Raw genomic sequence first — 24,591 nt, 5'->3', positions numbered from 1 at the left:
AGGCCTTAACAGAATAGCAATTTTTCCACAAAATGTGGAAAAGTTCAAGTGGCATAAATACATAAATGATACTTGCAAAAGAATACATTTCCAGAAATCACCCCCGTGATGTGTAGTCTTAGATGTTTTTCCTGTAGGTAAGTTACAGTATCATACCTTTGCAGTTGCTGAAGGCGATGGTCTGCAGGCAGGAAGTTGTGTTTTAGGTTGAGGTGGGTGAGGTCGTGGCTATAAAAGAGGTTGGGGGGAAGAAGCTCCAGACTGCAGCAGGACAAATCAACCGAGTTGATTCTCTGGGACACCATCTAATAGGAAGTAGGGAGAAGAAAAGTGTAAAAAATGAGTGGGATAAATAAAAACGCAGTTGAACAGTATTATCTCCATCACATGACAACTGTAGTGGATATCACCATCACAGGGGTCAAACATCAGAAAAAAAAAGGTTTTGACCTAACATTGAGAACTTTAAAATTGTTTGATCTACCTAAATGTTGAAGAGTAAAGTAGCAGTTTTGTTTCCTTAATTAACAGAGACACCAAAGCACCACATTTAAAAGGCCAGAATAAATGTCTTTCTCATTTTAAGGAGGAAATTCTACAATTTGTGAACTTGAGCCTTTAAGAGTGGAGTTAGCCTGCAGCTCTGTAGTCATCGCTGAAGCACGTGCCATCTTTATCCAAGCGTCTATTCTGAGTGTCCCTTTGGGTGCCGGTGACATGCACGTCCCTGTTAATATTTAGAAAAGAGGTTTTCTGGCTATGTCCTACTTGAGTTCAAATGAGAGACGGGAGAGAGAGAGAGAGAGAGAGAGAGAGAGAGAGAGAGAGAGACAGTGTGTGTGAGGGCACTTAGAGACAATGGCTTTATCCATCACAGATAGGAGAGTGCCAGTAGTCAGCTATAAGATGTTTTTGAACTGTTAAATGAATTTAATTCTGATTAAGCGATCTACATTTTTCTAATTAAAATGAAAGAAAAAGACTCATTAATATATGCATGAATATTTGGTTACTTTCRCTATTTGACCTTCTCAGATAATAATATTATGTCTCAACCCAGTTGCTGAAATTGTCATTGAATATTTTGAAAAGTAAAAATTATTTTCAACATTCTATTTTTGTTAAAATAATTAAGAAAYGTGCTTCAATATCTAGTGGGAGAAGACTGTCATTTCCAATCRAAAAGAAAACTTTTTGTCCACTGAAGAATTTAAATTAGAAAGTTCTAAATGGAATTTTAGTAATTTAAGCAATCTCAGACATTTTCTTTGCATGATGCATGGTAATAGTTTGATCCCTCACATTCACATACAAACAAGCATCTTTTTCATTCCAACATGTGTCTTCCGGCATTGTTGAGAGAAAAAGTTACTCACTACATCAGTTGCGGTTAAATAACTTGATGCCAACTGAAGCATAATCATCCATGCAGTAATCTAATGGGAGTTTTTCACTTTGTTCACTTTGATAAATCCAGGTGGTAACTTTTTTTTTTTTTTTTTGAAAGGTTGTGTACTTTATATTTTCTCAGTTGAGGGTCTCCATTTAATCAGCAAAAACACAAAAATCTCTGTGGATGGGTTTAAAAATATTTGTTTACAACCTTGTCTGCAATTTTATGCCCACTTGGCTGTTCCACAGTGGGATTACGGTGCATGTCAGCTGAACAAATACAAAACGAACCTGACACTTTTGTAGTRCAGAAGAAACATATGCTTTTGTTCGTTTTTTTTCCCCTTCCAACTCCCTCACACACTCCGTACCTTGGCAGCGTGTCTGTGCCAGCGCAGGTGCTCTGTGAAGCTGTCAAAGCTGACATAGTAGGTTTGACTTTGAGGCCCTGCCGAGCTGAAGGCCAAACAGTGATTGTGCTTCTTCACCTCCTCCACCTGTAGTCAAGGTAAATAAAAGAGTGACAACAGGCTTTGAACCACTTTGACCACACACACACAAATATGAGTGATTTGTAAAATAGATGAGAGGAAACAAGGAACAAAACTTAGACAGGGATGACTAATTTGAAATGACTTCCGTTGAAGTAGTAAAATACTGARCACCTGCAGGGCAGATTAACTCAGCTAGCAGGACAGTTATGAAAAWATGCAAAGCACGCAATCGTCTGACAAACACCTGTGCGTGACAGAGGCAACAACAAAAGTAGGTGAAACATCCTTTTTTTTGAAAACGCAGTCACACTGGATCATAGGACAGCCTTTGTGAATGAATAGCTGATTGAGTATGGAGCTTGAATGGAACACCAGCACACACACTCCGAATGTAAACAAATGCGGTCTTGTGTTGTGTGTGAGATGTTTAGAAASAGGGTGTGGCGGKGGTATGGAGTGTTCTTTGTGTCAGGCATAAAAGTAGATAATTATTTTCCTGAAAACCCTTGGATCTTATTTGGCAAGTAGGCATACAAGGCTATAAATGGACAAAGGTRAATTTATTGAGCGCTATTGCACACAAGATTAAAGTGTGCCACGGCTTCAGATTAGAAAGGAACGATACAGTCTAATAAAGCTGAAAACATTCAGACAGAACCAGTGGCTCTCTGATCTTAATTTAATAAAAACACGAACAATATAAATATCAGCTAAACCAAAGAACAAACAGTTACTTAAGGTCACACACTGATCGTCAGGTCATTTCACTGGTGGTACATCATCGTTTTACGATTCGAAGCATAAACCATAAAACACTGAAACAAAATGGATAAGCAGGAAAATGTGTGTCGTGTGTTTGCTTTACATACCTTCCCGCCGATGAGCGGCAGGATGTGCATCTTCCCGATCTGGCTCTCCTTCACAGAGGAGACGATGAGGCAGGTGCCGCATAGAATAACCTGCCGTCTCGTCCAGCGGTTGACCGGCAGCTGGAGCTTCCCTTTCCGGACGTTGTAGGTCCCTGAGAGCTGGACCCGCTCAGAACTCTCAATACTTTGGGGCTTCCCTGAAAAAAAAATAAATAAAAAATGCTTTAATACAAAATACATTGGCAAGTACATAGGTAAATAGGCATGGTAGTGCATTTAAAAGAAAAACCTATGATTATTGACAGTATAAGACATMATTAAAATCATTATTGGCTTTTCTGTTGTTTTTCCAAATCAAATAAGTATTTTTACATACATTTATTTTTTTTACAAATATGGATAGTAAGTAATCTGGATCCACAGTCCCCGACCTATTTATGCTATTGAATATATGACGGACCGTATTCTTGATATGAAAAAAACCAAGAGAGACTTTTTTTACCAAATATATACTCCTATAAGAGGAGCTGGTTAATCCTCTCAAACAAAATGTATCCTGGKTTTCTCCACCTTACCATGATAAGTCCTCACTTTATGAACTTAAGCTGGAGACTTTGGTATCACCAYTCTTGGGTTAATATGATGCTATGCTCTAATGTCCAAGTTTAGCATTCCAAATATCACTTATCTTTTTCAGCTTTTGGCTAAGTTCTCAGAAGAAAACTTGCAGTTTTCAATTCATGATGTTTTTTTTTTTTAAGTAGTTAAAATTGTAAAAGTAGTGAAAATGACTGTATATGTGACTTTTATTTATACAAACAGCCAGTGCATGGAATCATATGTGTGAGTCCGGACATCTGCTAACTGTCATTTGAGCATTAGCTGTCAATAGTAGAAGGCTAACTTGTTACTCTCAGATGTTTTCTGACTAGGGCTAATACGTAACCAAACTGTAACAAAACTGACTTCAGCGACATTTTGAAAAAGTATTGCCTATCTTTAGTGTATCTTAAATATCATCTATGCAGAGCCAAAGGTGACAACAAGCTTTATTACCACACAACAGAGCAAACCAGTGGAACAGCAAACGATCCATCACATTCAACATAAATGTTAGGGTTGGATGGCCTACTTTTGCATACAGAATATAACAGTGCTGATTTACATTCAGTGAGGCACATCTTACATTATTATTGATGCAGATAACAGCTGTGTGTCTCCTTAATTAGGCTTTTAGAAATTCTGAGGTCCCTCAGTTTTATCCATTTGTCTGTCTTTTTATTTTATTTTTTTACCCGGTTCAGTCTTGCCACCGCAACCCTGCCAAACCTGACTTTCAGACTGCTTATCAGGCGTTCTGTCAGCTGAGGCTGTGTTATCACCCTGTCTAAACACCCAACTGCTTTCTGTCTACCTCCACCTCCACATAAACTTCCCCAGGCTGGCACGCACTGTCCTCCCTCCTCCCCTGCATCAGTTTTTCCCTCCTAGATCTGCCTCCCTTGCCTGGCTTTCAATTTCTCCATTCCATCTATAGACTGTGTTTTGTGCTTGCTGGATCTCTAACCACATTGGGTTTTTTTTGTATTCAGTCAACTATCTCAATGTTGATGAAGTTTACCTCCAAGATGATGTCCAAAGAGGTTCATAGAAAATAATTTTAGTCCTTTTTACAGTAGACTCGCTCATCGCTGGCAAAACGTTTCCATTGACACTAAATACAGAGTCACTAGGGTGAGCAAGTGTGAACTTGCACATAGTCTTGTTGCTGTAAATAATTCAGGTCTTTCACATGCCAACTGAGGGCTACTGTAGTGCAGTAAGGTATTTCTATACGGTGGTAGGCCAACACAAGCTGATCAAACCTGAACCTTTTGGATGACATGACTTTTTTTCCAGAACATTYACATCAATAACAGACAGCAAGRAAGAACTGATCTATTTTTTGTTGTAGATATTAATCTTTTGTTCACAGCAGAATCACTAATTTTGAAGACGATACTCGACAAAATGCTGAGCATGTGATATAAAAGCTAAGCATACATACTTAATTGCAAGTGTCAGCAATTTTTTTGGTTTGCTAGAACATTTTGAGAGCATATAGAATAACTCGAGATACAAAAAAAGAATCAATGAAAAATATTAAGTATCTCATGGACAAGCTGCAGATTATGAATTAACAACRTACAAAATGTCATATTTTTGCAAATGTTTACATCACATAACCCTGCAATCTTCCATTAGTGGACAACGTAGCAACAAMTTAGTTGACGTAGCAATATTATCAACAATAAAAACATCATAAAACACACCTCTACGGGGTAACGTCCCATGTCTTGGCATCAAGACTGAACACTTTTCCAGCAACTGAAAGCCAGCAATAATAAATTGAAGTTAATTGCTAATGAATATGTATGAGACGTAATGATGTAAACAAGATCTTTAATTCTAATGTGGCACAAAAAAAAAAAAAAAAAAAACAGTGCCCCATTATTGGCTATTTCCCTTCAATATCTTCAGTAAAAACAAGATTTGCTTGAGTCCTAATTCCCTTGATTTCTACTGTTGCTCTCCAAATTCATTTACTTGCACTTCTAAACCAAGTGGGGTGTGAAAGCAGAGAACAAAACTGCAGGTTTTTATCGCTCTTTGAGGAAACTTTATTATCACCACCCACTCCAGGTAAAAGCTGTAAAACGACTGGATGTTTGTGTTGCTATCATAATGTGTACACAAAGGCAGAGGTGTTGGCTGATGATTTTTCTTAAGCGTCCTTTTTTCAAATTTAAGACCATAATTGTGAAAAWAAGGAAGAAAAAAACAGCTGAATAATATAAGTAAAGCAAAGTTCCAATTTAAGTTCTACTAGAAAATGTTTTGATTAAATCAGCAAACTAAAGTTGTGAAAAATGAAAAAAAGGTTTGAGGGAGTTGTCTAWARTAACCGTTTTCCCACTGTTAATTTTTAACAGTAATTTTTAATTTAACTTTAGTAGTAGTGTATTATATGCAAATGTTGTTGAATAATATATTATACTAATATTTAAGGATTCTTACATCAGGGAAATTTTTTTTATTCAAAGCTAAACAATGTTCACCAATTTAAAACACTGTTTTACACTACACAGACAAAAAATATTTACTTTTATTACTAGAAAAAATRCCCTTAGACTAAATCCCAGTTTTGTCTTAGAAAAAAGATGATTGATAAATAATACTGAACTTTTTTTTAATCAACAGAATGATTACTGGTATTTATAGGGTTCATTCTCCTCTTATCCAATCTGTATTCCCTAATTTTTACTTTCTTAAATGGCACCCATACCATTGTGTTACTTTTTTTTCTTGAGTGTTTTTCATCAGTGTTTGAGAAATTATGAACATTTTTTGAGGAAATTATGTATTCATTTACAAAGATCTTTTAAACCATCCTATTTCCAATAACTGTGGTTGTGACCCAATTTTGGGCCAGTTGACATTTATGAAATATAATAGATCATGACCAGCTATTAGGTAAGAAAACCTTAAATTGACCTCCAGCATCTTTATGTCATTTGTTGGAATCAAATAAGGCTACTTCTTTCCAGCCCACAACAATCAAACGATAGAATTTTACTCTAAATTATCCCCCAGGTGGGTAAGAATTGATACGCAACTAGTATAAAATGTTCAGTGGAAGACGGCTGCAAAAAGTATAAAAGAAATGAAGGGGCAAAAAAACTGCAATTGTTCAAAAAAACGCAACATATAACATTTAGAAGRAGCCTTCTTCGCATGAAAACGATTTTTTGAAAGCTTTTAATCCCTTCAATGTATAACAAGTTGTATATAAAATGTCACAAAAGTCTATGAGACAAAACAGGGTTAATGGAACAGGTCATCCCCCCTTCCAACTTTCTGGCTGGCAGAGGTTACCAGCAGGAGAATATTTGCATGGCTGATCTAAGGAAGAGAGAATGTGTTGCGTTAAGCAAATTATTCACAAGCTTTTAGCTGCCGTATGTCACATGGGCATATTCCTACTATTTTTAGGCTTTTGTTGGAGCATGCTCACTCCCACACATGCGTATGCACAAAAGACAGACACACACCCCCTACGCCTCTTCAAATACCTCTGCATGTGACCACACATTCAGACACGGCTACATTTGCAGCTTACAACTATCTGACTTGGACGTGTGGGATGTTAGAGGATACACTTTTAACAGTCGGACCGTGGGAACGCACCCTGGAGGAAACAGCGGCATAGGTGGGAATCCCAAGTGAGCATCCTGTGCACAGGGGAGGGCAGGAGAACAGCAGGATGACCCTGCGACACGGGGCAGGAAATTATAACGGGCATTTGCCATGTCCAAAATACATGAACTACAGACGCACCTATGCTGGAAATTTTTTGAGAGCCGATGATGTTAGTCATTAAGGTCAGTCATCCCATAATCTATGGGGAATGGATAAGGAGTGAAAGTAAAAATAGTCGGGGCCTGCAAGGTGGGTGTGCTCGTGCGCAGAAGTCAATCTATTCCCAGACTTACACTATGAAGGAGCAGGAGTACAGTGTGTGTTYGTGTGTAAGAAACTAAAGATAGTTTCCTTCCTTTCCCCCAGGCAGAGGAAGTGACGGTTTCCCTTCCACACCGGGATCCAATAACGTGTGTTCACCCCTGCTGCTTAAATACAAACCACACACACATACAGACCAAACTTCCTCCTTTGAATATGTTGTGCAGCATAAACATCTTATTAATTATAAACAGTAAGTTCTCAGCTCACAATTGTAAAAAAAAAAAAAAAAAAAAAAAAAAGAAAATGTTACTGTTGCTATGGTAATTCTAGATTTATTTTACATGATCAATAATTAAAAACGGCTCACATGAACTGAATAACTTGATGTTTAGAGTGCATGTGCTACAACAAAATATATTGTTTCTAAATAACACAAGTCATAGAAGATCAAACATCTGAAAGAAAATGTTAAAACCTCACTTCGACATTTGACTGGAAAGTTAACCAATAGTGACATGGTTGTAATCGGATTACTAAATTATATCCCACATGGCATGCAAACACTAGCATTACTTCAAAACTGGTGCCTTTTTTTTTTTTGTTTAATTCAAGTGTGTTGAACCAGAGATGCATCTATAAGCTACAGGACTGGAGTTTGACACCTGGTATTTAGGTCATTCATTCATTCATTCATTTATTTAGAATGGCCCAGTCAAAGTCCAAAGATTAAGCTATTAAAACATGGTAAGATTTTCTATATCAAATTTCCAAATATTGATTAATTCACAATAGCCTAGTGGCACATGGCTTTGCAGGTAAAAACACAAGCATCCACATGTGCAGCGACCTCTAATCTGTATTTTAAAATATAATATGAAAAACAAAATCTTTTAGAATAATATGTATCATATAATCAATTAATAATAAACAACAGTCGGAACTAGTGATGTCTCATTTTCCCAYATGAGACATCCAAAATGACACCCAAGACTGCTTCATTTATCTTTCATCTAGCAGTTCAACACTTCACTACTCTAGAGTCTATATGCAATGAGAAGAATATACCCCGGATTAATCACTGTGCCCTGCTAAATGCAACCTGACATTAGCACACCTCCGTTTCAGGACTGGGCACGCCATACCGTAGGGCATCTATGACCCACATAAGTCACAACAGAGCATCAACCGACATATATGCAACAGTGACGTGCAGGATAGAAAGCCTCACTTCTAATCTGCAGCAACCGTTTGATGGAAGGCAAAGTATAAAAAACAATCTTATCAGACTCTAGGTGTGGTGCTGTTGGAGGGTAATAAATGGATTAAAGGAAGAAAGAATAACAAGATAAGTGTTAAACTTAGGAAGGGGGACGGTTAGCTCTGGGATACAACTGCCTCATTTTTCTGGTTCAAAGGACGACCAGGCGTGCTCATGCAACATCAAAATGCATTTGCTTAAAAACGTGGGGTTTTTATGCAAGAAAAGAACGTGCTTCCTGGACTATGCCGTTCCTTTATTTACTTCTCCACCGCTCCTCTTGTACTATGCTTGATTTGAGGTGATTACACAGATTCAAAGTGACAGACCGTGCAAGGCCAGCTGCCTGGCAGGGGCTGACGAGCCTCGCAAGAAGGTGGCAAAGGCCATCATGGGTGACAGGTCACTCACTGCACTCAGCTAAAGTGCTCCACAGTTTTCCCTCTCGCATTACATTTTACCTCTTTGTGCACATTTTAGGAAGACRCATGCCTTCAACTGAAMATGTGAAGCACTGAAACAAAAAAAAMWAAACTTTTTAAGAAACCCTGTTTAAAAAAATCWAACTTTCTGAAATTAGAGATCCCAATTAGTAGGTGCTTAATCCTACAACCCTCTTTAGAAATTCACAGATGTTCTCACACAAACAGGTCAATACGGCAAGAGGGGGCCGACTCTCCCTCGGGGACTGGCGATGTGCTGATGTGTGAAATGTATCAAGCTGTACTTTGCCTAAGAGTGATAAGAAGATGGGGAACATTTGCATGGGAAATTAGTGAAATGTTCCTACATTATCGCAGTGTGACGCCACATTTGCACAGCCTCATCTCGAGTTATCCGTTTTCCTGAATCGAGTTGTGCTCGGCATAAATATGCTCGGCTGCAGGGTTGCCTCAACGATTGGAAAATGCCAGGCTGAAGTTGTAATATTTTGACTGCCAGGGAGGGAGAATTAAACAAAAATGTCCAGCAGTCAAAACACTACTCAAGGACACGCTGAGGTGTGTTTAGGTAGCTTCATTTCGTCCCCCACAAAAAGGTTGAGGAAAAGATGGCGACTTGCTTACTTCATTTGAGACTGACAGTGAGTTTCTAAACCACTTTCAGTCCAGTACCATAGCGATGTCGTAGCTCAGCATTAGCTTTAGATTGTGTTGCGTGATAAATGGAAAATGTTATCATGCTGAGATGGTGAACCACATTACAAGCGCACATTATGGCAATTTATAAGCCCAACCATTTATTTTCAGTATCTGCTAAAATAGATTTTCTAGCTGTCAGGTCATGCGTCACAAAGCAGCAAAATGCTGATCGTCCTCTTGACATTTTAGGTTCTAGCAGTTTAGGCTGATAAGAGTAATAAAACTGCTATTACTTGATTACTTGAGTATAAATGCAAAGGTTTCCTATACATTTTTTTCATTTTAAAAATATATATTTTGTTGACTTTTTATGCAAAATGAATAACCTTCTGGACATGTTTATGTTTTCTGTGGAAGATATCAATTTCCAAWTTTATTGCCAATTCAGATTTTGATTATTGATTTCCTTTGTTTTCCAAAGCCCTATATCCCATCAAAGTAAAAAAAAAAAAAAAAAGGCAGTTGCAGCTTTTTATTTTGCCGACAACCCTGCACAAACRCATTCAAAACTGAATCAAAGTACAAACTGTTGGTTCATTTATAGACCACAAGCAGAGGAAGTTCTAAAACCGATTGGTGACGTTTCTTTTCCAAACCAYAGTATTGCACCTTAAGAGTGTTTACACAAAATTGCATCATACACAGATAATACAATTCCACAAGGTGGACAATTTATCTTGGAAGACTGAATCAGATCACAACTAAAGATGTAAATTAAACAGCTTTAAACTGCTTGTTTGATGAACATGCACATACGCTTACTTGTGTTGTATCGTGCTTACATTATCTCTGCTAAATACCTTTTTAACAATAAGTAATTAGAAAACAATTGATAAAGAGTCTGTGTGAGAGTACTTATTTATCAAGAGAGCACTGAAGAGTCCTTTGAACCCCTCAAGGAAAAGCTGAGCGACACTCGGTGCTCTTTATACAGATGTCTGTTGTGAAACAGAGTATCCTTCAGCTTTACGAGCTCTGCCAGGGTGATACCCCCCACCACWKCCTCAAACATTAATGATTGTGGCCAATGAAACAAGAGACTGAGCAAATTTATGTGTTTGCGTGTGACCATGAGTCCAAGAGACATCAATCGTTTCCACCAGAGGAGGAGGAGGCAGGCAGTTAATAGTTTGATGAATGATTAAATTTGCTCATCTCTTTCAATCCTGTAACTGCGAAGGATGCCATCACACAGGGTGGACACGTGCGCGTAGATACTGTACAAAAGAAATCCTCTGTCCAGTGACACAAATCCTGGATCCAAATGAGGTCACAGTCTGCAGCATCTTCCCCATCGCACCATTATTACCCTCTGGCCCAGGGGAGAAGAAACTACACAGCTCTCTGCTTTTAAAAGGCATTGTGCAGCTTTGTTTTTCAGGTCATCACAGTACCACTTGCAAACAGAGGAGGCAGTGTGGGGAGAACTTAGAACAGGAGGAAGGATGTTGTCTCCGGTGCCATAAAGCCAGGGTTCCTACAGATCCTTTACATTGAAATTTTACCCCGTCTCACATTCAAATTTGCAGWATCCTAAGTGRTGTTTAGCACCTTTTTAAAGCAAAAAGAAAGTTCAGAATGAATTCATTGCTAATATTTCTACAGCTTTCAAACTTCAAATATGAAATCTAGTAAACCTAAATACGGATGAGAGCAAGGGCAGGAAGATACTAAAGAACGGACATGTATTTACAATAGAGTAAAATATCTAACTTTTAATACCTCCTCATGTCAACCTGATGCAAATCTGTTGCTTGTCAGCAGAAGCAAATGCAAACGATGTACAGTATGCAGCCAGATCTTATGTCAGTATGAATGAGGAACTATAAACTTCCACAACGGRCTAGTGAATCACATTTTTCAGCTATGAATTATTTTGTTAAAGATAAAAAAAACAAAAAACAAATGACTGGATTCTTTTGCAGCAGCACAAAAACTGCTACAATATATGAACATGATTCATCACCAGGTTGATGAAACAAAAAAAATACAAAAATCAAACTGAAACCTCCTACACAGGCCAGAAGTATTAATGCTTTAGAAGGAAATCATGGGCCCTGGTAAAGGTGTGTGAAAACGGATAGATTTCCCTTAAGATTGCCTGTCCGCTGACGTACATGGATGTGTGTTCCCCTCTCTCCTGCCTTCGCTCCACATCTCCATTCCTGCCTCCGTTATGTAACGAGTGTGTTGTTATGAAACTCTGCACTGGAAAACACAGGCCCACTGATCAGCTACCTCAAAGCTCACACAGACACACTGGAGCTCCAGGGATCGTTTTATAGCCGTTTGTGTGTGTGAGACAGAGAGAGAGAGAGAGGGAAAAAAAAAGAGTGAATGCAAATGCTTCATACAATCTGTTTGTATGAGACTTTGCTACAAATTAATTGAATGCATAGGCGTGAATCTAATTATGATTGCAGGGGTTGATAAACTGCAGAGGGGTCCTGAGCGAATAAGCAAGTATGTTTGCAGAAATGTGGTAAAATAAAATAAAAAAATTAAAAACAAGATAGCAGCAAAGAAAGAGAGACATTTCCATAGCAACACGTTGTACTGACAGAATACGTACTCTGAGTACTGTAGGTTAGTTTATAAGAAAGCAATTTATTCTCATAATAATGTATAGTAATGTATGTCTGGAGTGTTGCCTTGATTCCTTCATGCATGTTTGAGAAATCTTTTAGTRTTCTATGGCAACCATTCAGCTGTGCAAAATGCCTGGGTGGACCAAGCACCGCCTTCAAGGCGTAGCTCCTCCTCATAGCTGCAGTTTCCAAGCTGCCGAGCTTCCACCTCACAGAGGACCCCGCAACTCACCCCATCAGCTCTTTCAGACTAGCCAGTAGCAATTAGCAAACACCAGGTGTAGCTGTATGTTGAGCTCATTGTACGAGCTACTTCTCGGTGCAATGCTGGTTAAAATTTTGCTAAAGGGTTAGTAGAAGAGCGCTGTTGAGAAGAATTCCTTAAGGCGGAGTTTCAGAAAGAGCAGGAGTTTTCGATTTCAAGGCRATAAATTACAAAGCAAAAAATGTTTTAAATATATACAGCATTTTCATAACAACTGAAGCTAACATAGTTACTTGATTGTGCTATAAAGTGGCATTATGTTACTGGAAAATACATAATACTGTCCCTTTAACTTTATAGGGAGCATTACTGCAATAATCAATCTTATAATATTTTAGCAGCATTAAAGTTAATTGYCGCTGTCCTGCTTTCACTATGAGCAGCTTAACCACAAAATCCAGCTTTAAATTTTCAAGTAAACACAGTAATGTAGATCAATGGTCATTTTACTGAAGGTTATCATTCTGTGAGAATCTCATACCCAAGCCTAGTAATTATTTAAACATTAATCTTATTTTAACCTGTATATGACCCATGTGTTTACACAAAATACAAGCTGATTACTGTGACAAAAAGCTTAGAAAATATTWCAGTAACCTCTACTGATTAAAGTGTAAAGAAAGTTGACATCTRAAAAAAAACAACACCTACCATTACCAAATAATCTCACCTACTTTAATGAACTGAAATCAAACCAGTCGGGATGATCTGTAATGCTTCTTCTGGGGTGTGCACCAGATGTTTTGTCAGGCACCTTCTGTGACAGATAAGCATCTCATCATGGCAAACCTGATTTTGTAATCTGACATGCCRAAAAYCAAAGTAAATAACCTGGTGTATTGTCAATAGAAAAGGCAAGGACCCGGTGGAGCTAATTTAACAGTCATCTATTTTTTTCTTTGATTTTTAATCAGCTCAGAAAAACCATTGAAGACACTGTCACTTGCATTTAGTGTCTGCACATCCTGCCACAGAATGAAGACCAGGATGATTTTCCACTAAATCGTGTCATCCTTTCTATGCTAAAACGCACAATAAGCTCGTTCAGCAGCTCAAAAGATAGAAGCTACTGTATGGAGAAAAATAAAAGATATTAGCAGGTCATGAACATGAGAAAATAGGAAATTGCACATTCACACACAAGTTGAACTAAGCCCGCACATGTGTGAACYGAGTTACTGTTGTCCGCTACTAAACTGGCGGGAGACCCACAGTTCTAGTTATCTAATGAATCTGTTTTACTTCCTTTCTCTCTTTCTATCTTTCTTCAAAACAGACAAGACACAGCTAAAGATTTACCGCCTATATGTGCTCATGTTTCGATATTGCAAGGGGAAGTAAAAGGTTTCAGTAGCAGTAGATTTCTGATTTGTTGTCCATATCTTTTTCCATAACTATTTGTTTGTATTTAAAACATGACACTATAGTATGTTTGTGTACTTCATGCTTTATTTTAAGCTCCCTTTTGAGCCCAAATCCTATAAAGTAAAAATAGATTAGTTCTTTTAATACTTTTACTGCGCAATCTCTACAAGCTCTACTGAAATGTATATACACATGCAACAGCTTCAGAGATTAGATTTAGAAAAAAAAGAAAATTATCACATCTTCTCAGGAAAACAAAAAAGAGAGGGAAAGAAGCAACAAAATTATTTTCTTGAAAACAGAACATTTATGTCATGCAATGCATTAKCTTCTTTATATTCTCTGGTTTTCTTTTTGCCCCCGATGGGCCCACCCAGCCCCTCCCACRGCCTCCACACTCCAGCACGCTCTGCAGTTGTCCTCGGCACAGTCTGTGCCATCWTGCTCAAGGATACTCCGCTGACAGCTACGGGTCACTGCAGTCCAGGCACAGGGTGGCACACACTCATGAATGATGCAGCGCTCGCCTTTATTTTAACAGCCCTCTCACTAACACTTAAGGACACATTATCAGGCTTACAAACAGGCGGGCATTGGCAATGACGAGACAGCAAAGGCAGGACGTGGCGTGCAATGCAGACGAATCAGAAGTGAATCCAAAAGACAGCAAACACAATGTGTCAGTGCTGAGAGAGCCTCAGCCTGTGGGGAGATTCTAAACAAACTCKGATCTGTGGCACACATCTGCACTGTTCACACTTTATGTTGAGGAAGTTGTATCACTGCAGGATACCATATGGGGTCAGACTGCTGGGAGAGCAGATGGAAAACACAAATTGCAAAGAGCATCCTGCACACCTTTCCATTGTTTCGCACGATTCCAGWGTAATCAGCGAATGAATCCAAATCAAGTAATCAAAGGAAGTTTTTGCTTTCAGAGACAATGCTTAAACTATGTACAAAAAAGTTCCACTACAGGTATTTAATGACTTATAAAATAACTTTAGAGATTATTCGTCTTATCAAATTTGTAGGGATTAAGTCTCAGATGGGCACATAATGTACACAGAKAAATACATTAATAAGTCTGTTTCATTATAGCTCTTTTTGTCTATAAAAAGAACTATAATGAAGTAGTTTCATTATAGTTATTTTTGWCCCACACTATGGAAGTTGATCTTGACCAAAAGACACTAAACACCTTCTTCGACCACATTACAAGTYGAGTTCTGTTTTCCTCAAACAAAGCTTATTATACAAATTCATCGCAGTATGCTTCTAGAGAAAACAAAGAGTTCCAAGTTCTAGTATTTCAAATATACAAAGCAATTTGTCTTTTTTAGGATAGATGCATGCATGGATGAAAACATAAATGAAAACCTCTGTTCTTAGGTTGCTAATTAGAACAAAATAATAAAATAATTCTATAAAAATTACATTTAAAAATGCACTGATCAGACRATTTTGTAAAGCTCTGACCTGCTGGTCCCCATTTTGTTCRATTCTGATTTCACTTTTAAACCCATAGTAAAAGAAGATATAAGAACAAGATCAAATACTTTTTTCTAGCCTTCGTGCTCTGAGCAGTGAGTACGGTAATAAATTATGTTATTATTTGGATAAAGAGCAGAAACAATTGCTGTTAAACAGAATATTGGACAATGTGATTATAGAGATTAGATTTTAAACTTCACTATCCCAATATTTGCATATGGCAGTCTCTGTATGCAGCCTCAGGAGCAGCACAAAATTAGGCTTCTGATTAGCAAAAATAACAGTGGATGAGAATTTTGACAATATTGTTTGAGTATGCAAGCGTTTTTACTAAGGTAATGCAGAACGACAACGAAATATACTTGCACATATAGTTGGAAGTAATTTTGTTGTTATGTCTTCTGACATTTAGAGTGCAAATATGATTGAAAATGATCCTTTTGTTATTTAGGTTTGTTTTTGAAGAGGATCTCAAGACCCCAGGCTTGTTGATTGACAGAACCCTGTGGAGTACCACTTCAAACTTGAAAACCATCTCCATAGGGAATGAAGATCCTTAACTAATATTTCCAAGGAGCATGCTTCATGATAAAGCGCAAAAAGTTTACAGTATATCCACCTTGCTCAACTCTATTAAGTCTTCCTGTTATCTACTGCTATCAAGCTCTCTTGCAGCCTGAATGTTATGCAGACATGTCTTGACATTTAGACAATATTCTCTTTTAAATAGCTTCTGACATCTCTGTGCTTCCTTTGAGCCTCCTTCACAAAGTAACAACAGAAGAGTATTGTTGTTACTATGAGTGGGCAGCAGTCATTTATGATGTTCTCACTGATGGGTAAAATATCAAATCCTTAAGTTGCTGATGGCCCGGTCACCAGTCAGGGCTGATCAAGCTGAAAATTGTCGTATTCCGATCACCAATAATTTCTCGCTACATCTATAGTTAAATTGAGGATGGAATTTACCAACATTAACGTTTCATAATTTTAAAGACCATATTTTGGGAAATGGTTAGCTGTTGATCACAAAAAAAGATAAAACTGTAGATATTTTCAACACTTCTTGTATTAATATAAAAGCTTCCCCAGCCTCAGATATTATCTTTTCACTCAGGACACTGGTTGCTCATCACCAGTATCACTGTGTCACTTCAGCCTCCGCATTCTGTCACTCAGAAGTTGCTAATAGCCTGTATTCAGCAGCAGCCTGTCTGCAGTCTCCTTCTCTATACAGCTTTAATAAAGCACAGCATCGTATGCTATACAGCAGGGCTAAAAGACACATAAAATGAGATGGGAATGGGGTATTGTCATCTTAAGGACTATATAATATTCTCAGAGGTTTAGGCTTACCCACCAAGCATTCAACTCCCCCGGGAAGCACATCGGGGTGGATGTAACATGAGAGCAGGGGTGATGGGAGAGCAGCGATAAGAAACAGGCTGACAACACCTCCCCCTGATACCGAGGCTAAAGAGGTGAGATGTGATCGCTAATTGGTGAGCCAGTGCAGCTTTGATGTAGTGCAGAAGATTACTGCTTTTTGAGGCCAACAGCYTAAATATTTCTGGACAACTTTTATGGTGTTAGCTTGCAGGGATCCCAACATGTTTATCATTCTGGGATCCCATTTTTTTTTACACTGTAGCATTAGAAAGAAAAAAAAACTTTTGTGAAATATGCCATTATCTACCATTTACATTGACTTAGCTTTAAYAGTCTTAGTATACTTTTTTTTTTAAATGCATTATGTCATGTTTCCTTACCATATTTGAACCTGACAAAGTGCTTCACTTTGTGACAGATTCTTACATGTGGAAGGTGCTGGAGGGATGGGATGAGCGGGTTAAAAGTTATCAAAATAAATAGTTGATAAATGGTGTGGAAGTGGCACTACATTTAATTTTATGTAAATGCTCTCAAATACCAAATACATGAGTGTTGAATGAGATCCAAACACTCAGTCTAACAACTTGCCCTGATTTTGGTCCATAAACACGTCAACCCATTACTCTAAGTTTTGAGTTGGTTGAATTATGAGCCCACCAAGAAGGGTGGGCTGTATCCTCACTGTGACTTACATGGGTGTGTCCAGATAGAAAACCTATCTGGACCTCCATTAGGCTCTTCATGTAGGGCCACCATGGACAAAACCTTATGGGACCCATATTGTTTGTCCTCCTTTATCCCATATGGGGCCCATCTAGTTTTTTTTTTTACCAGTTTGTGGTAATTGAGTTTCTATAATTCACATTAGCATATTACCTGTTGTTACAAGAATGTTTTATAGCTTGTATTAACTTCCAGAATGGATAATTGAAATAAAAGTAGGTTTTAGAAAATACTTTGTGTCATTTGGAATGTCTTCTTAAGAGAGGGGGAAAAAAAGATTAAAATCATAAAACAGATCTGGTATGAAAAAGTTGGGAGATATTTATTTTTAAACAATGTCACCCAGCCGTGATAATCTGCAACCTGGCCTCGTTGTACCGGTTCTGCTGCCCAAAGGCCGCTGCTGTTGAGCAGCAGCATCCCATGACTCTGCATGAATAAGCGGGTTAAAACAACACGTTGATGAATGATTCCAAAAAAGGGCAAATTGGAGACAAAATTACAATATAAATTAAAACTTTTATTTCAATTCGTGTGACATTACATGATTAAAGTTTAATTTACTGGCATAGTAATTGAGTTATTTACTTATTTCTGTATTTATTCACACTTATGGCAGGCTTTGTCCTCCTGATAAAAATGTTTGTTGCTGATGCAAATAAAAAAAGAAGCATTATAAAGCCTTCTTTTTGTCCTTTTTATCATATGCTTTTATCATTGCCCCTGTCGTCAAAATAAGATGGTCAGAGTGTCTATCTTCTTGTACAAAATTGATAATAAAAATAGATTTTGTTACGGAGAAAAATTAAGCTATCTGGGAAGTAAAAATTATGATCATAATTATCCTCTATAATACACCAGGAACCTCCATTAGGCTCTGCTGAATATTGTTAACTAAATAACCCAATGAACGAGTTGCCTAAAGGCCGATGGATATGTGAGTTAGAAGATCACTTAAAAAGGTCAAAAATGAGATGAACTGATGCACATAATCTAATTGTCAAAGTTGTATCACACAGACATGACAATTAAATTTTTTTATTCYTGTTTTTCCTGATACACTTGATCATTTTTGGACAGTTAGACATTCCAGTTCCTATCCCAATATCCTAATCTGTAAAACTTTAAACTAAAAGAAATTCAGGCTGAAATTATTGACATCCTTTGCAAAACTCCTAATTATGGGTGCATCAGATCTGACAACCTGAGACATAAACAATGTCAGAAGTTACACCCACGCTTATTCAACTGCTGCTCTCCCACAAAAGCCCCGTCTCCTTACTCTTTTTGCGATCAAGAATGGGCCTAGGCATGCATATCTCTGTCAGTGAAGCTGATGCAACATTAACTCAAAATCTAAGGCTTTAATAAATACACAGAAACAATGGGTTCACAAGCAGATCAAAAGTGGAAACAATGTGAGATTAGTCATCAAAATGAAAAAGACTTTCCTGTTTAATTTTAATATCTGTTCAAATATGGAAAACAAACTTTAACAAGTTTTATTTTTACTGCTGTAATTTATTTATTTTTTTATCCCAATTTAATAGGGCATCATTATTATAGTAAATCATAAAATAATTGTGTGCGGCATAGTGATAATCATGACGAACAAATGTGATTTTATGTCTTCAGTGTGCACTGAGCATGTGCAACAAATCACAGAGCAGACAGTTTCCTTAGCAGGGGGGACCCATTTAAGTACGCAGCAGCAACATTTTTATAGATGCAGAACTAGAATAGGGCTGGCATGAGAACAAAACCACTGTACTGTAAAATCAGAAGGAAGTGTGTGTGTGTGTGTGTGTGTGTGTGTGTGTGTGTGTGTGTGTGTGTGTGTGTGTGTGTGTGTGTGTGTGTGTGTGTGTGTGTGTGTGTGTGTGTGTGTGTGTGTGTGTGCGTGTGCGTGTGTGTGTGTTTGACTGGTGGGATAAACAGAATGTTGCAGCTTGCTTCAGGCTCCTGTCTGAACATGTTTTGCTCACATACTAGGATATGAGCATGAAACATTTGTGCCATTTCAACTCCACAAGCTGAAGTCCTCTTTGTAAGATTGGCATGGTTAACTGTAGGTCATAAAAGCAATAAAGAATTTAATTGTATTTACCATTACTGTTGTTATCATAGCTAAATTTATACAGATCCATAATTATACCATAACTATAGAATATATATATGTATGTATTTTCCCATTAAGAAAAACTGTTGCTGAAATAACGCATCTCAGCACAATGCATAATACCAGGAAGGTTCCATTGCAACATGTATGTGTGATCACAATGAAAGAAATTATATCCCTTGATTATTTAGCCTAAACATCAGATACAWTAAGTACATTATTTGGTAAGGTTTGTATATATTGTTGTTCAGAATTAAGAACTAAAAACTGAGTACATCAATTCATGTTTAAAGAGGGGCAAGTTGCAGTCGGTGTTTCTTRCCAACACCTGATTATCTGATCAACAGCACACATTATCATCAATATGATGCCAAGATGGAAAGACATCAGCAAGGAGCTTTAGAGAAGTCATGTTTGAAAAACAATCTGGGAATGATTAAAAAGCTAATTTTAGAAAGTAACAATGTTACAGTGAGAAACATTACTTATAAGTTAGCCRGTCTTCCTAAGACAGAACTTCTCAGCTTATTAACCCAAATACATCTGGCTGCGTAAGGCAATGAGAATTTCCAAAAAAACCAAAAAGTTTTATTCCAGACTTCAGAGACCTCAGTTAGAATGTCAGATGTTAAAGTTCATTACTGCACACTAAGAAAAAAAGGGKTTTTTAGAACGACTACCACGATAAACCTTCTTCTCTTACAAATTATGATGWTAGCAGGACTATCAGGCTTGCACACATGCATTTGAAAAAGCTAAAACATACTGWACAATGGATTTTGGAAAGATATGAGACCAAAGTTGAGAAGTCTGTACACAGCAAATCAGCGCAAACACCCCATACCAACTGTAACMTGTCAAGTGTACAATGAAAGAAATCTAGGTGCCCAGACAAAGTCAAGATGCCAACTTGAGTGAAATGCTGTGGCAGGATGTTAAGAGAGTTGTGCAGAAACAAATTCCCACAAACCTTACAAAACAGCAGTGCTGAAGAGAAAAGTGGGCCAAAATTCCTTCATAATGATATTGACTGATAAAGTTATACAAAAAAACAACAACTTCAAAGTGGTTCTAGAGGCTGGTAAGGYTGCACACACTCCTTTTCCATTGTAGTCTGTGTGTTTTCCGTTATCCTCTGATGTGCCAAATGTCTGATGCAGAAGTCATTTGAGCATGCAGAACGCAGTCATACAAAGTTATTTCTCTGACGGTGAAAAAGTTACCGGTAATGAGTATGAGAATACCCAATATTTAAAAAAAAAATACAGCAAACTTCTTTCATATATGTGTGAAATTTTAGATTTGAATGTGAGCATGTGGATATTCATGAGACAGAGCTGCTGTTGCACAGGCARTGGCAGCTCTTAAATACCACCAGAGGACAAGCCTGGAGGTAACCAGACCCCAGATCTGAGGTTAAGGCCACATTCAGAAGCAACCAGAAGCAGCAGCAGGACATTCACAGAGCAAGGAGGGAGAGGGAGAGCAGGAGAGCACAAGAATCAAAGTGCCGTGCTTGCCTGATGATGCATGGGGGACAGAGCGAGTGAATGAATGAGTTTGTGATGTTGCTGCACATTCCCCCGGCCCCACGTGCTCACTTTTCTCCTTTTCTTTTTCCCTTCTTCCCTTCCTTTTTGTTTTGTTTAAAATTTAACAAGGCCTGGAACAGCGGAGGGCTGAGACGGGCATCCGGGGTGTTCTGGCACAGCTTTGTGTCACATGCAGGGGCCATGTGAACAAAGTGGCACTGAGGGAGAAGTGGAGGGAGGGGGTGCGGGGAGTGGGAGTTTAGAGGGGGATGTAAGAGTAAAAGGGAGTGACAGTGAGAAAACTAAAGAGCGAACGCTTTCAACCAGATGGACAAGCAGTAAGCAATGCAAGAAAAGAAAAATTTAACAAAAAAAAAAACAAAAACAGAAGCTGCAGTTGGAAGCTGTTCCATGCAAGACAAGCTTGTGCAAGGAAAAGCACGTGACGAAAGGAAAGTGATAGGATACTTCCTGGTACAACAGGTGCCTGTCAGTTTTTTTCCAGAACTTGGGTAATTATCAAACTGCTCCCACAGGGGACAATTCCCACGTTAATGATTGAGAAACAGCAGGAGTGTTTTCTTCTCAGTATATTTTGGCGGAAACGTACTTCTTCAGAATTCAGACGCACTGAGGTAACACTGGTGCCATTTAATACAGTATAACAGCCTCTTRCCTTGTTTTCATAAATTTAGTGTTTTAAAAGTCTTTAAATTTACAGACTGACTTACAAAGTTTTAAAAAAGGGATACTTTAATGACAAACTTAAACCTTCAAAAGGCTGACTGTTTTTTTCTAATAACAAGCTGATRCAAAATATAAATGTTATAACATGTTCTGTTACCTGATGAATCCAAGCATGTAATTTATGTAATTTATGCAAGTTATAAGTTATGGAAGTATTACAGAAGAGTCAAAGGCCACTTTTTGACTCTCAAACGTGACCAAATAATAACAATAATATTTTATTACAATTCTAATGTCAAATAATAACCAGTAAGTTTYGACTGAGTCTGGGTTCATGATAACAACCACAAGCGTATCACTCATAGCTTTAAGCAGCTGCTTCATGGTCTTGCRGAACATGTTTTATAAAAAGCTATTTTTGAATGCAGAGTTTCCTGTTATCACCTCTGCCTTCCTCCACATTTTAGTGGATATTAAGAARTTCTCTATTGAGAGTTWATCAAAAAACTAACGTTGCACATTTAAGGTGAGGAAAATAGAATGACGTGGATTTATCTGTAAAATGCAAARTGAGCTGAAGTTCTCTGCAGCTGTAAAATATGTAAATTTGCATGTGGCTGTATCACGGCAGMTCCTTTTAAAYCTTTTATCTTAGACTCACTTRMCATTGAGGAAGCATTAGACTTGTACTTCAGCATTTTCTGAGAAGTACAGATGAACTTTAAACTAGGTCAGGTCATACTAACTATGTCCTCTTTTATTAGGAACATAGCCCAAGCTCCACCCAAACAGTTTATCTTGCTGTATCCTGATGATACAAACATAAAGTTGGCATCAGTCTCCTCACACTTCAGTAACAATCATTGTTTGCTCAACCAAACTAACTTGTCTTTTGTTCCTGACATGTCTTTTTGGKTTTTTTTTCTTTTTGGCTCTGATGACTAAATATTTAATTTAGCAGATGAAACCCTGCAAATACGGTTGTTGTCTTTTTATTTTTTTGTGTTGGCTCAGGGAACATTAGATCAAATGAGATGCTAAGAAGCAACAGCACAAAAACCCCTCTCTAGAGACCCTGGCTTTGTAAAACAAATCAGCATAAGCAATAGTGGAGTGGTGGTATTTAAAAACCTCCCATCCAGGAACTGACACACTTCTGTCCTGTTCACTAGCAGGCATGCGGGCCTCATGTTCCCTAATCGGAATTTTTGGGCCTCTTTAATGCAGAGAGGTGCAGATGTTGTCTGGTATTAGGCTGTGCTGTTGCTGATCAAAGCCGCGGATAGTGAGCCCCTGCTGGCATGCCTCTAATCTTCCCTCATGCATGCAGTCCAAGCTGCGACTGGTGCTCAGGTCGAGAACAGTCGGTCTTCCCCATGGAGGGATCCCTTTCAATGCCTTTGCTAATGGGCAACAACAAGTTCAACCATGTGAGGATTTTGGGGAGCAGTTGGCAAGGGCAGCTTGGAAGACAGCTGAGAGGTCAGGATTCTCYCAAAAGGCCAAAGAAGCCGCTTCCCCTTACAGCTAATTTTCCTAGTTCTATGTCTAAGAGGTGCCTGCTTAGCCTGACATTGTTTAGCCTAGATTCGGTTGCTAAGAGCAAAGTGAGGAGAACTTTAGTTAAATCATTTCCCCTTCTGTTTCTGCCAACTTCCCTGCCCCAAATACAGCTATGCGTTCTGTTAATGTATGTCTCCTTAAATGGGAAGAAGGAAATATGGGGACTAGGTGGTGGCCAATTACCGTTTTCAAGGTATGCCAAAATAAAAAGAAGTTAGGATTTCAAGACAGCTGTGATTTTCCATCCGTTATAGTTTAAAGTCAATTTAATGATGTGTGAATTTGTGGAGAATTTAGCAACGTAGGGCTACTTCTTCCCACCTGTTGATGCACACCGCTGGTCAGCTGGCTGAAGGGAAGTTGCACTTATCCCTTGCTTGCAAGAAAGACAAATTTGCTTGTTTGGAAAAGTGTTGCAAAAAATAGATAATCCTAACTAAAACACCATCACCCATCACTCTTGTTRTTGTAAATAGCCATAGAGGCATTTTTTGTAAGTAAATATATACCATAAAACACAGCACAATAAAATGAGGAACTTGTAACTTTTTCACAAAAACTCATGGTCTTTAAAAAGCTGGCTAGAAAAAAAAAAAACAGAAATAGACTAAAAACATCTTATTGCACAAAAAAAAAATTCCTTACTCTACACCGATATAAAAATTTTAAGGTGATTGGTCGTCTTAGTAAACACTACGTTGGAGTTGCAACAATGGAGAGATTCCAATGTGGATTCTGAAGCAATCTCATCTGGTCTAAAGGACTTTTTTTTTTTATAGAGGAAAACAACTTATACAGAAGGAGCAATCAACCTGCAAGCACTTCAGCTTTATATACGAGCAAGAATCTTATTCTGACAAGCCTCATACCCCAATTTAAGTAATGTGCAAGCTGAGGATGAAGCAAACCGTGAACAATGATCATCTTGAAAACTTAAATTGCCAAGAATCTCGTTATATCCCTTATTGAAGTTTCTCATGTGATTAATTTCCATGCAGGTTTGGACCACATAAACACAATATTCTGCTGGTATTGCATTAACTGGTAAAACTACTCTGCAAAGTGCATGAACAATGCAGAAAACTTAATGTTGTGATTTGTGCATTACTGCATTGGATGCCCCTTTTTAATGGTTACTCATTTAGTCAATGTAACATTTTTGTTGTAATTAATGTACATCATATCATATGATGTAATTAATGAAA

General features: G+C 38.0%; 1 protein-coding gene across 1 annotated transcript in view; it reads right to left on the bottom strand.

The window, feature by feature from the left end:
* Positions 1-24,591, bottom strand: part of phlpp1 (PH domain and leucine rich repeat protein phosphatase 1) — a 49,580-nt gene that overhangs the window by 17,336 nt on the left and 7,653 nt on the right. Inside the window, exons 2-4 of the mRNA XM_008434046.2 lie at positions 2,756-2,952; positions 1,764-1,889; positions 157-305 (exon numbers count right to left, since the gene is read on the bottom strand). Of these exons, the coding sequence (XP_008432268.1) occupies positions 157-305; positions 1,764-1,889; positions 2,756-2,952 (472 nt within the window). The remainder of the gene's footprint in view (positions 1-156; positions 306-1,763; positions 1,890-2,755; positions 2,953-24,591) is intronic.

This window comes from Poecilia reticulata, linkage group LG17, assembly GCF_000633615.1.
Source record: "Poecilia reticulata strain Guanapo linkage group LG17, Guppy_female_1.0+MT, whole genome shotgun sequence".
In the NCBI taxonomy this organism is placed as follows: domain Eukaryota; kingdom Metazoa; phylum Chordata; class Actinopteri; order Cyprinodontiformes; family Poeciliidae; genus Poecilia; species Poecilia reticulata.
Note: the sequence above shows the minus strand (reverse complement) of the source record. Positions and strands in the feature narration are given on the sequence as shown.